Source organism: Pleuronectes platessa, chromosome 2, assembly GCF_947347685.1.
Source record: "Pleuronectes platessa chromosome 2, fPlePla1.1, whole genome shotgun sequence".
NCBI lineage: Eukaryota > Metazoa > Chordata > Actinopteri > Pleuronectiformes > Pleuronectidae > Pleuronectes > Pleuronectes platessa.
In genome coordinates, this window is record NC_070627.1 from 14,856,007 (window position 1) to 14,868,220 (window position 12,214).

The 12,214-nt window shown below is 41.0% G+C and overlaps 1 protein-coding gene across 1 annotated transcript; it reads right to left on the minus strand.

The window, feature by feature from the left end:
• Positions 1–435: 435 nt before the first annotated feature.
• cav3 (caveolin 3) lies at positions 436–3,200 on the minus strand. Its single transcript, XM_053443033.1, has 3 exons — positions 2,895–3,200; positions 2,639–2,771; positions 436–1,565 (listed from the first exon to the last, which is right to left on the minus strand). The coding sequence occupies exons 2-3, from the start codon at positions 2,753–2,755 to the stop codon at positions 1,224–1,226; spliced, it is 459 nt and encodes a 152-aa protein (XP_053299008.1). The 5' UTR covers positions 2,756–2,771; positions 2,895–3,200; the 3' UTR covers positions 436–1,223.
• Positions 3,201–12,214: the final 9,014 nt, after the last annotated feature.

Consider the following 12,214-nt stretch of genomic DNA (forward strand, 5'->3'; position numbering starts at 1 on the left):
CATGAAGTCGGCCACTTCATGTAAAATGCTTCTTCAGAGTCGTTCACTGATCAATTCTCTTGAAATAAATATGCAAACGTTTTTTTGCTCTGTGCTCGTTTAAAGGGAAATATTTGGTGGTGTTGTTATCTACAGGTTGTGATGTAATGGTTTTATTGCTCTAGCCCACTTTGGCGTATTCACTATAATGGGTCTTGACACCGCTGCTCTAATCGGTCCCAGTTCACAGGCCAGTGCCTCCAGGACGACCGCAGTAATATGTCGGTGAACATAAATAATATCTATTTCAAGCTTCTTGAAAAGATTTGAGATGACACACATATAATCGAACACTGAGGCCGTGGTGCAATATACTTCATAAGGTCATAAGGTCTAAAGTGTCTAAGTTTCAGCCAATGCATATTTTTACTTTATACACTGTAAGTACACAATAGCCACAAAATGTATATACTTTACTTTCAAATCATCATATACACAAACTGAAATATACAAACATGTAGATTTAATATCCAATCCATCACACTTTGATTAAAATGTCCCAGCTAGTTACTGTTGATTTGTCAGAAATTAACAAATATATCTGAATATAATTATGATTTTTAATACACGGAGAAATCAGACAATATTGAACAAAGACATTCAGAAAACATTTCTCTTCCTTTCATTCTGTTAGCGTTTTTTTAAAATAAGGTTAAGTGTACAGACATGAAAGTGTCAAATTCAACTCGGTCAATATAAAGTCAAACATGGTGGACACAGCAACACACAGCCTCCTTATAACTTTCAATATAGCCAAATGTGTCATGCATACAGGCAGCATCGTCCAGAGGAGCAGCAGAGTCGGGGAGTTAATTACATTTGTTGTGAATGAAGTAGAAGCTTTTTGTCATATGAATAAGTGAGAGAGGACAGATCCTCCTGTAAAGGCCGACGGCCCTGTTCTCCCACAGTGAGGAGCACAGAGCCCTCCAGGGCTGCCAGAGCTGTCACAGAACCACGCTGCCTGCTGCAGCTGTCGCAGGGCTTCTGGTGGCAAAAGGCACAGCGGGCATGTCAGGACTCCGAGCCGAGGGCTAGGAGATGGGAGGGTGGAGAGCAGCGAGTTGAGGTTACTGCAGGAGGAGTATCAGGGAGTAAGCAAGATGACAGGATTTATCTCCTGGTGTATAAAAAGATACCGGACTGCATCCGATCGTACTGTAAACACCACTGCGTAGAGTTCTTTAGACTTCTTTGCGCATCACCACGCGCACACTGCTGAAGACCTTGCCCAGGGCCTCGAAGAAGGGGTCGCAGAAGGTCTGGATGCAGAGGGAATAGATGCGGCTGATGCACTGGGACTCGATCAGGCAGCTCTTGATGCAGGGAACCACGGCCCAGATGTGGCAGAAGGAGATGCAGGCGAACAGGAAGCCCCAGAGCAGAGCCACAGGGATGCCGAAGATGGCGGACAAGATGCGGTAGCACCAGTATTTGGACACGGTGAAGGTGGTGTAGCTGAGCTTCCACACTCCGTCCAGGCTGTGTGTTCCATCGGGCTCTGCAATCACATCCTCAAACTCCACCTTTTAGGAAATTTAAAAGAGGCTTTCCTTAGTGCACATCCTTTCAGTTTAAACATCTCCCCCCACGAGACCTGGGTTAGGCTCCACATGTCAAACGTGTCAAGTGTGTTTGTGCAGAGAATCAAATGTATCTGTTGTATTCTATGGATTTAAATCTATGGGCCCAAATCATTCTGACATGTTTTCACGTAAAATGCACAAGAGCAACTTGTGTCAGTAATCTTGACAGGAAGACGCCCCGCACACCTACAACCGTATTTTCTTCCTGCCCAGATCCACTGGAGTAGGAACAACTCGCTGTGGGGTTCCTGTCGAGATACAGCAGCCTGAGATCATCATCTGAATAAATGGCTGGACGTGTTTTTTTAAGTATTTTATTTTTCTCTGTGAGGTCTGGGAAGTTTTGTTAAGTCAAAAAAGCAAAGTTGGCGTTCAGTAGAAACAGTAAGTTTTAAAGGATCGCTCATCTAGTTAATGGGACTTGTTTAATCAATATTACCAATCTTTGTTCTGGGGGGTTGGCAAAGAAATATAGATTGTGTAAATATCACAAGATCCGTCATTGCTTACTGTGAACAAACCTTACAGATTAAATTTGATATATTAATGTCTTAATGACTGAAAACAAATTCAGTAAATCATTCAAAATTCAGCTATAAAAACTGAACATGTCCTCAACTCATGACTCACACATGAACTTTCATTCAAACACAATCTAATCTAAATGTATATTCAGCGTTGTCTTTACAGACACTGGTTTGTGGTGGTATCATAGCAACAATCACAGCACAAACAGTTGTCAAACCTAAATAAAACACGGTGTCACCGAGTGTCACTGTCATACCGTTCTACCTCTTTCCCAAAATAACCCCTAAGTCCTGCACAGGCAGCAGGAATAGCTCTCGGTCTATTTCAGGGCTTTTCAATACAATATAATAATAATATATATATATATATATATATATAATAATGTGCCTATGAACCGTTTATTGCATTTTGTCCACACATGCCACAGCAGGGGTCACGTTGTTAATCCTCTCTAGGACAGGGTGGCGTCTGCATGCTGCACAAACCTTCACTACATCCTCATTGATCTGCTTGGGGTCTCTGTTGATGAGGTCGATCTCCTTGGTGTGGCTGTCCTTCACGATCTTCTCCTCGGTGGCGTTGTACTGGTACTGATCCGCCATGGTCGGGCTGCAGGTCCTAGACGGGCCGATGAGAGAGAGAGAGAGAGAGAGAGAGTGAGAGTGAACCTTCCTGGATCAAACTGCTCCCAGCCACCGTCTGAACTCCTGTATCATCAGCGGGACGCTCCCACTCACATACCAGTGGACAGCAGCTGCAGACGTCCTGGTAAAAACGGAGGCCCGAGCACCACCCAGCACGCACACAAAAAAATAGCATATACACTCACACGCCACAATGTAGTGCACACAGACAGAGAAGGCATGCCTTAAAGGACCCAGGCCTGTGTCACATTTCACATGGGGCTGTGGGAAGAACTGGGCAGAGTTTGCACAGTGACACGAACTTCCAGCAAAGGGAGCAGGACAGTCGAGCACCAACACACCCTTCTGCTCAGGCTCTTGTCCCAACACAGTGTTTTGTGATGATAATTCAAATGAGTCCACACTCAACGCAAAGATTAATTCTTCAAATCAAATTTTCTACAATGCCCCTGCAGGTGAAAGGGATCTATTGGTGGAAATTATATAAAATAATCCTAGTGATGTTTCACTAGTGTGTTTCAGCTGAATTGTATGAATTGTTCTTTACCTTAGACTGGGCCGTTTATATATTTAAATACTTTATAATTACATCAGGAGCGGGTCTTTTTTACGGAAGCCATCCTGCTTTTTTTACAGTGGCCCAAGCTGGACAAATTAAACACCTTTTGAGTTTTTATGAAAACTGAAGGTTACCACAGGTTCTCTGATGTTTGGAAGAGCAGGGTGAGGTGAGGAACTTTGAGTTGCAACATCAACTTCACCAGTAGATGTCACTAAATCCTGTACACTGAACCTTTAATTTGGAGGCCTTGTGAAGAGACATTAACATATTTTGCATTACAAATATATATTTCTTTAGGCAAACTGACACAAAACACAAAAGTATTTCGTAGCTTTTTTATAAGAATCAATATGTTTATTTTCTTTATTTCTATCTCACCAATAAAGTGATGACCTCGATCCACCTCATACACAATGTTTCCGATCGTATCGATGCATGCATTTGCAGGCCCTCAAAATAAAAACTATTCAATCTTTTGTTGGAACACAGTGTTTTGAAATATGATGATTATATTTCAAAAAAAATATTAAGGAATCATTTTATATTTGTTCACACTTTTTCAAACAATAATCCTCATATCTGATTTTCATAAATGCGCCTTTTCTGTCTCTGTAGACCTCCAGTAAACACTCTGTAAAGTAGTAATGCTGTTCTGAACTTAAATGTATTCAATCAATATTTTGTGACTATATGGTTTCATTAATTAGCTTGTTTCTATCGCAAAATAAAGCTTCGGTCATTTAATTTAATTTGGAGGCCTTGTAGAGACAGATTATATATTTCCTAGTGCTTATGTTTCCTTGTGCAAACAATGCCACAAAACAAGTCAAAAGGCTGAGAGGGCATGGAAGAAAAATCAATCCGTTCTTTGAGACCCAGGGCAAAGAATATATATAGTTTGCTGTTTATTTATTTAGATTAATCGAATGTTTATTTCCTTCATTTCAATCTCACTAATGAAGTGGCTCGGTTGTTTATATCCCAGTCTTGGACTGAACACCAGAGAATTTACATAATGTAAGTCCTGAGCCTCCTCATAAACAATGTTTCTGATAGTAACGATGCATAAAAAAGCATGCCCCCCAGAATAAAACTCTAATTGCAGTCTTCTCTGAGCTGTGCAGTTGTTTCTATCAGTCATAGCTTTTTATATCAGTGGGTTTCATGAACGAAAAGTAGTTCTGCCAAAAACGTGGAGGGGGACGAGGTCCTGATGAAGGGCTCCCGCTGCAGGGCACCCAACTCTCTGCTGCTGTTTGTCCCGGTCAGGAAAGCACAGGAAGCCGGGTTTCAGAGCAGGGCCTGGAATTCCTTGCCCCAGATCCCTGGTGGCAGAGACAGACGCCGTGAGGGAGGGGCTGCAATAGGATCAGGGCACATGTGACCAGGAGCCAACTCAATTAGAGGAGTATTCTCGGCGAGGCGGGGCGGAGAGAGTGGAGGCATGAAGGCAGAGGGACAGAAATAGCTCAGCAAAGAGTCATGGTGGACATACCTCGGCCCCCATGGGTGTCAATTCAAGCTGAGGGTGCAGCGGCTCTTATCGTCTGTTTAATGTAGACAGACGTACAGCACAGGGATCTCACCGCTATTTTTAGAATCATGCAGTAGATTTCAGTGGGTTAGTTTACAAGGTGGTGGTGGGGGGGTTGGGGGTTGGCAATAAACAGTGCTAGTTGTTTTTAGTGACACAATTACAAAATGCTGCTAATTATCTATTGTGTAATGTAATTTAACCTGAGCATGAAAAATGATCAATTAAGAACACTTTTCTAGATGACTATGTAAATTCACCCATTCACCTCATCCATGTGCAGCAGCTTCTCTATCACACATTCCTCACACACTGCCAGCAAAGCAAATGTGGGTTTTTGTCTAAGGCCACTTGGTCATGTGGAATGGAGGACCTGGGAATTGAACTAATGGTTATTTCCTAGTTCGTGGTTGACCTGCTCCATCTCCTGCACCTCAGACATCCATTGAGGGACGCCTGTTTCCCTCAAAGGGCCAAAACATTCACGAGAGACAGATTTGAAGATGCAGAATCCTGGATTTTGAATATTCCACAATGCAACTTATTTTTATCTCCATGACAACCATTTATTTTATATTCCACCCTCCCATGTTTGTTACACAAGAGTGTCTATCATAAATGTGTAATGATTTATCCCTGAATATATCAGAAGTGTTATTCTCTCAGATTTGAAAAGACCATTTTAAAGATGACGTCGCACATTTTTTTTCACAGGCTGAAAACCTGTAAAATTGGAGGCATATCCCTTTAAATCTCTCCCTTATAAAAGTGCCTTATTTAACACAGGGCAAATTGTTTTGGTTTCATTTTCCACCATAACTCAGAGACAAAAATAGCTGAAACGAAACTACTCCCAAACAACATTGGTGTGTATTTGTGACTGGTAACTTTAACCGGTTTTGCAGTCTCATTTGAAGTGTGCAATAGGTCACCTAAAAATATCTTTGCGTATAATTTCAAAATAATAGCAATCCTGCAATCCGTCGAGTGATGTCGATCCTTGCCTGCTAATTGCTCATTACGGCCCACGCTATCAATTCTACATCACACTGTGAAAATTGTATGTAAATGGTATGATAGTTGTAAAGCAAAGCTTATTTCCTGTTGCCAGTAGGTGGCACCATCACTATTATTACCTACAGACTAATATATCTGTTCAAGTAGGGGCTCTTATGTAGCGTGAGCAATTTTGTGTCAATTGGACAATGTAACAACGCAACATGGTCTCACGAAACGGTTCGTAAGATATCGTACTAAAGACGCAATGTACAAATATCCGTACAGATATGACGAAATGCTCCAAACGACCAGTGCGCCTGCGCAGACCTCTGCCGTGCTCTCGCTCTGCGGTGCTCTGATAAAGCAACATGGCGGAGATTGCTGTATTCTTTTTTGGAAAACGCTATGTTTAAGCAATGTTTCTTAATACAAATGTGTTTTGAAGATATTTATGGCGAGATATGTGTGTTTCAGTTTCAATATTTTCATTCAGTGACCTTCTACGATGTTTGGTTTGTTAGTTATTCCGAAGAGTTTCTGTCGTATCTAAGAGGGTTGCTATGGACGCTTTTGTCGCTCCTTGCCGTCAAACCGGAACACTTTGTAAATTGCCCCCGTTACGTTACTATCTTTTCATATCAGGACAAAATGCCTTTTTATTTTCCTCGCCCCGTAAATTCCTCGCTCTACAGCACATAACCACGTCCGTAACAAGAGCCGTGCGCCGGACGTTGCGTCATTCTCCTTCGCCCCCCCCACTGCCTCGCGCCGGATGTTGAGTCATTCTTCTCCTTCACCTACCGCACCTTACCTGTCCCTTGCTCCTAACTCCGACCTCAACCAAGTCCTTTATAGATAAAAAAAAACGGCTCTTTTAAGAGCCAACATCTGTCCTTTGTCCTCTCTCTTTGTGTGAGACAGTGTGTCTCATTTGTTTGTATGTGTTTGTGTGTGGTTTTTATTTGTCTGTCTCCCTGTAAGACCTGTTACCCCAATTTCAGTGGCATACTAAGTCTCTGGTAAGTAGTTTCGTGGCTTGTTTAGGCAATATGTCATCACTACAGGATGCAGAGGCTCATCTTGAAGAGATGGAGAAGGCAGCACTATCTATGATCAAGGAGCTCAACGCAACTCTGGTATTGTAACACTTTCGATACACTTTCCATTTTCCTGTTTTCATTAAAGGATTTGCTATGCCAGTCTATATGGTTTTATTTTCTTTAATTCGATTTTTGTCCTTCTTAGTCACCTAAGAAGCACAATATTGCACAATAACAAAGGTATGCCATAATTAAGCAGAGTATCTTCTAACGCAAACAGAAGTGTTCAGGGTTCCTACGGTACCTGGAAACCATGGAAAACATGGAATTTATTTTTTCATTTTCCAGGTTTGGAAAAGTCATGGAAACTGAGCAAAAGTGAACACTTACATGGAAATTGAAACAGTTATCCTGGAAAATTGTTTTGGATGATGTGTAAAATAGTAATAAAATGAAACTATTGAGCACAGAATTAAGATAAGTTTATAAAAACCCTTTACATGTGAACAGCTCTTACTGTAGATAGAAATGGATGATCCCATGTTGTAGAACATGCTCTTGGCATCCTATCTGGTGTATTGGATGTTGGAATTTGATGAGGCAACCTGGTGATATGGACTTTAAAAGTATAGTTTCAGATTGGTGGACTTCGGGAATAATAACCGAGAAACATTACTCGCGATCTCAATAGAAGGGTCAAATACATGCATTTCCCAGCCAACACGGGAGCCTTGACATCTACAGTGAAACTTCTTATGCAAGTTTATCCTCAAATGTAAGAAGCTGTGTTTCAACTGTGTGATAAACCTGGGTTTATCAACGTTAGTTAGTAACCTGTGCAATCTTGCTAGCTAGCAAGCTGCAACTTGCTAGCTTCAGCTTACACTAGAATTGTTGACGTAATTTTTACCTTGCTTTTAAAATACTAGAACTATGTTCGATCCCCATATGTATTTCACTCATTGACTTTTCCTAAAACCGTGTTATTCACCACATTTAGGGGAGTTTGTTTTGAATTTGGATTCATTAATGATGGTTAGCAAGCACATGCAGTGCAATCTTGCTAGCTTGCGTTGCTAGCTAACTACCAATACATTTTCACATTAGGCTGTGACATTACTTCTATACTAGTTGACATGACCAGTCTAGTCTTGATCAATTTTGTAACATTCATTCTTATATCTACTTTTAGCTATTTTGTGATTTTTCGTTTTTACTTTAAAAAAAATGATACTACTAAATAGGAACATTTGGGGTGAGACATTTTTGAGGTTGCTGTACTGAGGAACCACAGGGGAACCAGCCTTATGTTTTTCCTTTTAGGTTCATTAGTTTGATTTACAAAAGCTTTTACAGAGTAAGGGTAGGCATATTACCTCTTCTACGTAAGACTCATAATCTCAAATGTGTGATGCATTACAGGAGTGAGTGACAATGACACGCTGTAGATTCAGGATGAGGAAGAGAAGAGGGGAGAAGATGAAAGAGGAGGATACAAGAGTAGAGGATGACAGAGGAAAAGGGAGAAGAGTGGAGAGGAGTTGAGAAGAGTAGGAAGAGAAGACAGGAGCGGATACGAGAGGGGAGGTGTGGAGAGAAGAGGACAGGATAAGATAGGAGAGGAGTGGAAGAGAGAACAAATATCAATCCCAGTGCTCATGTGTCTCAAAGTTCCCGTTCAATAAATTGTTGTTAATCTACAGATTGTTGCATTATTTCATGCATTGATATATCAATAAGACATAATCTCTAAGCATTTACAATGTAGACTTGACTGGCACATCTTTTAAATCAAGTTAGTAGTCAGGTGTCCTAGGGGGTTGTGTTTGTGAGGGGAGGGGGGCGCGGAAAGCTTCAGGGGCCTATAGATCATTACTTAATATGGTACCTGGAAAATCAGGAGGTAGCATGGAATTTTTTTTCAAGGCAAGCGTGGGAACCCTGGTGTTTACATCTCAATACAACCTAAACATCCTCTCCTCACTCTTCAACAAATGCGACCAAGGGCCACACTTTGGCTTGGTATGAAATACTGAAACATTGTATTTATTTTTTTATCAGGGACCATTCACATTAACAAACACATTTTAACTCCGCTATTTCCAAGAGTACCATTAATATACTGTACTGTGAACTCTGCCATAATGTCTGTCTATGTTTTGTTGTCATATACTATGACAACTGAAATAGTAACCTGACCAAACCTATAAACAGCAAAGAGATCCACAGACAAGGGCAGTTCCATTGAGAACTAATAAGATTAGTAGTAATTGACATTAAAACTGCAATGAAATGTTGGCATACTTCACATTAAACTTTCTCTTCTTAGCGAAACGGGTCAGATCATCCACTCCCAGTGTTCCTGAGGGGGTTTCTGTACAGATGCCCGATGACCAAGAGGAAGGACTTGGTAAGTGACGATAGTTTCTATATTTATATTTCTGTGCCATGTTTGATTGGCAAACAAATTTGATGGCCCAGCCCATACTTTTCCTTATATACACCATCAGGATACAGGATCATATTATCGTAGGTTCGGGTTTATTTGTGAGTGGAAACCTATGTAAAGGTTCATTACAGAATATTACCCTACTTCTTCCAAAGCAACTTTAAGCATTTTATGATAAGCATTTGATTTAACTAACTACTTGTAAACAATTGCATATGGAGAACATGTTTTTCCACATTTGTTGGTTATTATCATCATTATTATAATTATTATTATTAGAGTATATTTTAGATCGAGGACAGCCATTGTACCTGTACATCGTAACTTGAGTATAAGAACATCCCTGTATGAGAATCCTCAACTCTAAGATTCTTCCTGGACTTTGCAGACATATTACTTCTGCTAGTCAATACAACACAATGTGTGGCCTGAACTTTTAATGGAGTTAAGTAGCTTTAGCCGTTACAATTGACTAATGTTGGTCTTCAAACCACCGCGACAGAGAAATAAATAGAATTTGAATAATCAATACATGCAGACTGTCGCATTGATTAATCATTTTCATAGAGCCGAGTTTTGCTTTAAGTGTCATTAGCAGTTAACGATAAACAACTTACTTACTTGTCAATGATGTGTGACCAGGCCGCGAATGATGCATTCTCACTCGTTTGCATTCTCAGTCGGTAGAGTTGAGCCCACACAACATCTGCAGCGCCATCGCGCGACATGTTGACGTAGCAACATCTGTACTATTGTTTCGAATAGTATGTGAGAATCATTGCTTATTTGCAGAGTAAAATCGAGACTTTGTTCGCTCTCACACTGTCTCCTCTTTAGCTAAGTTCCATCGTGCCATATCCTAGCTCTCCCCTCTCTTATCATGGGACGTACGTCCCCTTCTCTGCTGTTTTCAGCCATTCAGCGTCCGGACTCGGTAGTCAGAAGAAAACCTAAAAAACTCAGGGACGTGAATAATTCCAGGCGGATGTTCAGCAGTACAATGAACAGACGTCCCAGTTTACCCGGGCATGTTCCGGTTTCTTGATCTAGATATCTGTAAAATACTAGATGTTTTCAATTTCAATCAGAATCTAAATAACAATTACATAGAGTAATACATACACGTTCCAGGGCTAACATGCGGGTTTAGCAGGTTCTGGCGTTATTATAGTTACGTAACCCTATTAAAAAAAGGTAAACAAGACACCACGTGGTGTTCAGTTGTCACGGCTATGGCTAGCCTATGAGCTTGCATCTCTCTCTGACAGGACCTGTCCGAGTGATACTAGTTGGCAGGCAAGCCTGTCAATCACTCATTTCCATGTCCGTTACTAGCCAATGGCTTTGAGGCTGAACAGACCGAAACGCCCATGCTGGCGGTTCGCTGTAATGCTAGGTTACGTTTTTCAAGGAGCTCCAGGACGCTCACTCATTCCATCACAAAGTACACGTCAACGGCATGCGACAATGGTCCCGGTTTGGGAGTTTTAAACTGCGGTTGCCTTATATGTGAGAGTCGGACTATGGTGGCAGAGGGAAGCGTCCATAGCAACAACAAAATAAATCCGTTAAAAGTAAACTAACAACAAAAGATCATACAAACCATCTGAAAAAAGATTATGAAAATAATCTTAAATGCGCTGCTTCAAAGTTGATCAAACACACTTATAAACGATGAAAATATTTAATTTACCATAAAGAATAAAGTGATTATCTGCCATGTATTTTGTTTCCACGGATAGAGCAGCGCATAGGGCACCTGTCCCCAGCCGCCTGACTCACGATTAAGTCGAATTCATACGAATTTTTGCGGATGTTCTTTAGTAACATTTCAAACGAAATTTTGATGAGACCAGCCTGCACAACAACATACTTTTCACACTGATCTGTAGGTGGCGCTATGACCCTGAACTAATATTAATATATGGATGTGTTCAGGTCAGGATTGTGGTTATAGGTCAGTAGTTCAGATCCGGTTGGATAATACAGAGTGGATTTACAAAGTATTTCCTCGTTGAGGGCGAACTAGGAAATATTAGAGCTGTTCAGGCTTGAACTCTTATCATGTGACAGAAGTTTGGTAGTGATAGGACAATGCACATTGGAGTTGTGACAACATCCTGCACTTTGGCAAAGGATGATCCTTTTAATTGTAAGGATTACTCCCACCGGTCGGTGTTCGGGCCCTAATAGTAATCTTTACAATTTCAATAGGGCCTCACTGTCTCACTGTCTCCCACTCTGTTCCGTTTATTTTTTATTTTATTTAACAACTGACAAATATTAAAAAACTAATCATAAACCAATTATGATGCAGATCTTAATGGACCTTTAAGGAACTTGTACGCTGTCTGCATTGCTAAGAAAGTGGTTGACGGTCAGTATGCTGCCACACAGTCTGGACCCAGTGCATATTGCTGATGAGGAGCTGTACACAGGTCATGATCACTGAGAACAGGGGGCTCTAAAATGTGGCAGCGGAGTTTAATCACACATTTTGATGTACTATATTGTGCTTTATGATTATGTCCACTTGAGGTCAGTGTCGGGCCGCACACTTACCAGCTCATCCAGTTTCGCATTGAGAAGAAAAACAAGAAAGATGAAGAACCAGCACCAGAATACAGACACCATTTTATTTGTGAGCTGCATTTCCCCTCATCATTGTGAATCCCCTTAATAAAAGTGAATACATGAAGGTTACCACAGATTTCTTCTTCTGCTCAGCCCCGACATCATGGTTGTTTGATAAAATGATGTGTTGCACCTCGGCCTGTGGCCTCTGTTATGGTTTATGTGTGTTTTATGTTGGTTAAATCATCTTGACAGGTCA

Bases quoted from the DNA above. Each gene is read 5' to 3' on its own strand.
- cav3 (XM_053443033.1), bottom strand. From the start codon at position 2,755: ATGGCGGATCAGTACCAGTACAACGCCACCGAGGAGAAGATCGTGAAG. The intron at 1,566-2,638 runs GTTTGTGCAGCA...ATTTCCTAAAAG, and splicing joins TCAATGAGGATGTAGTGAAG to GTGGAGTTTGAGGATGTGAT.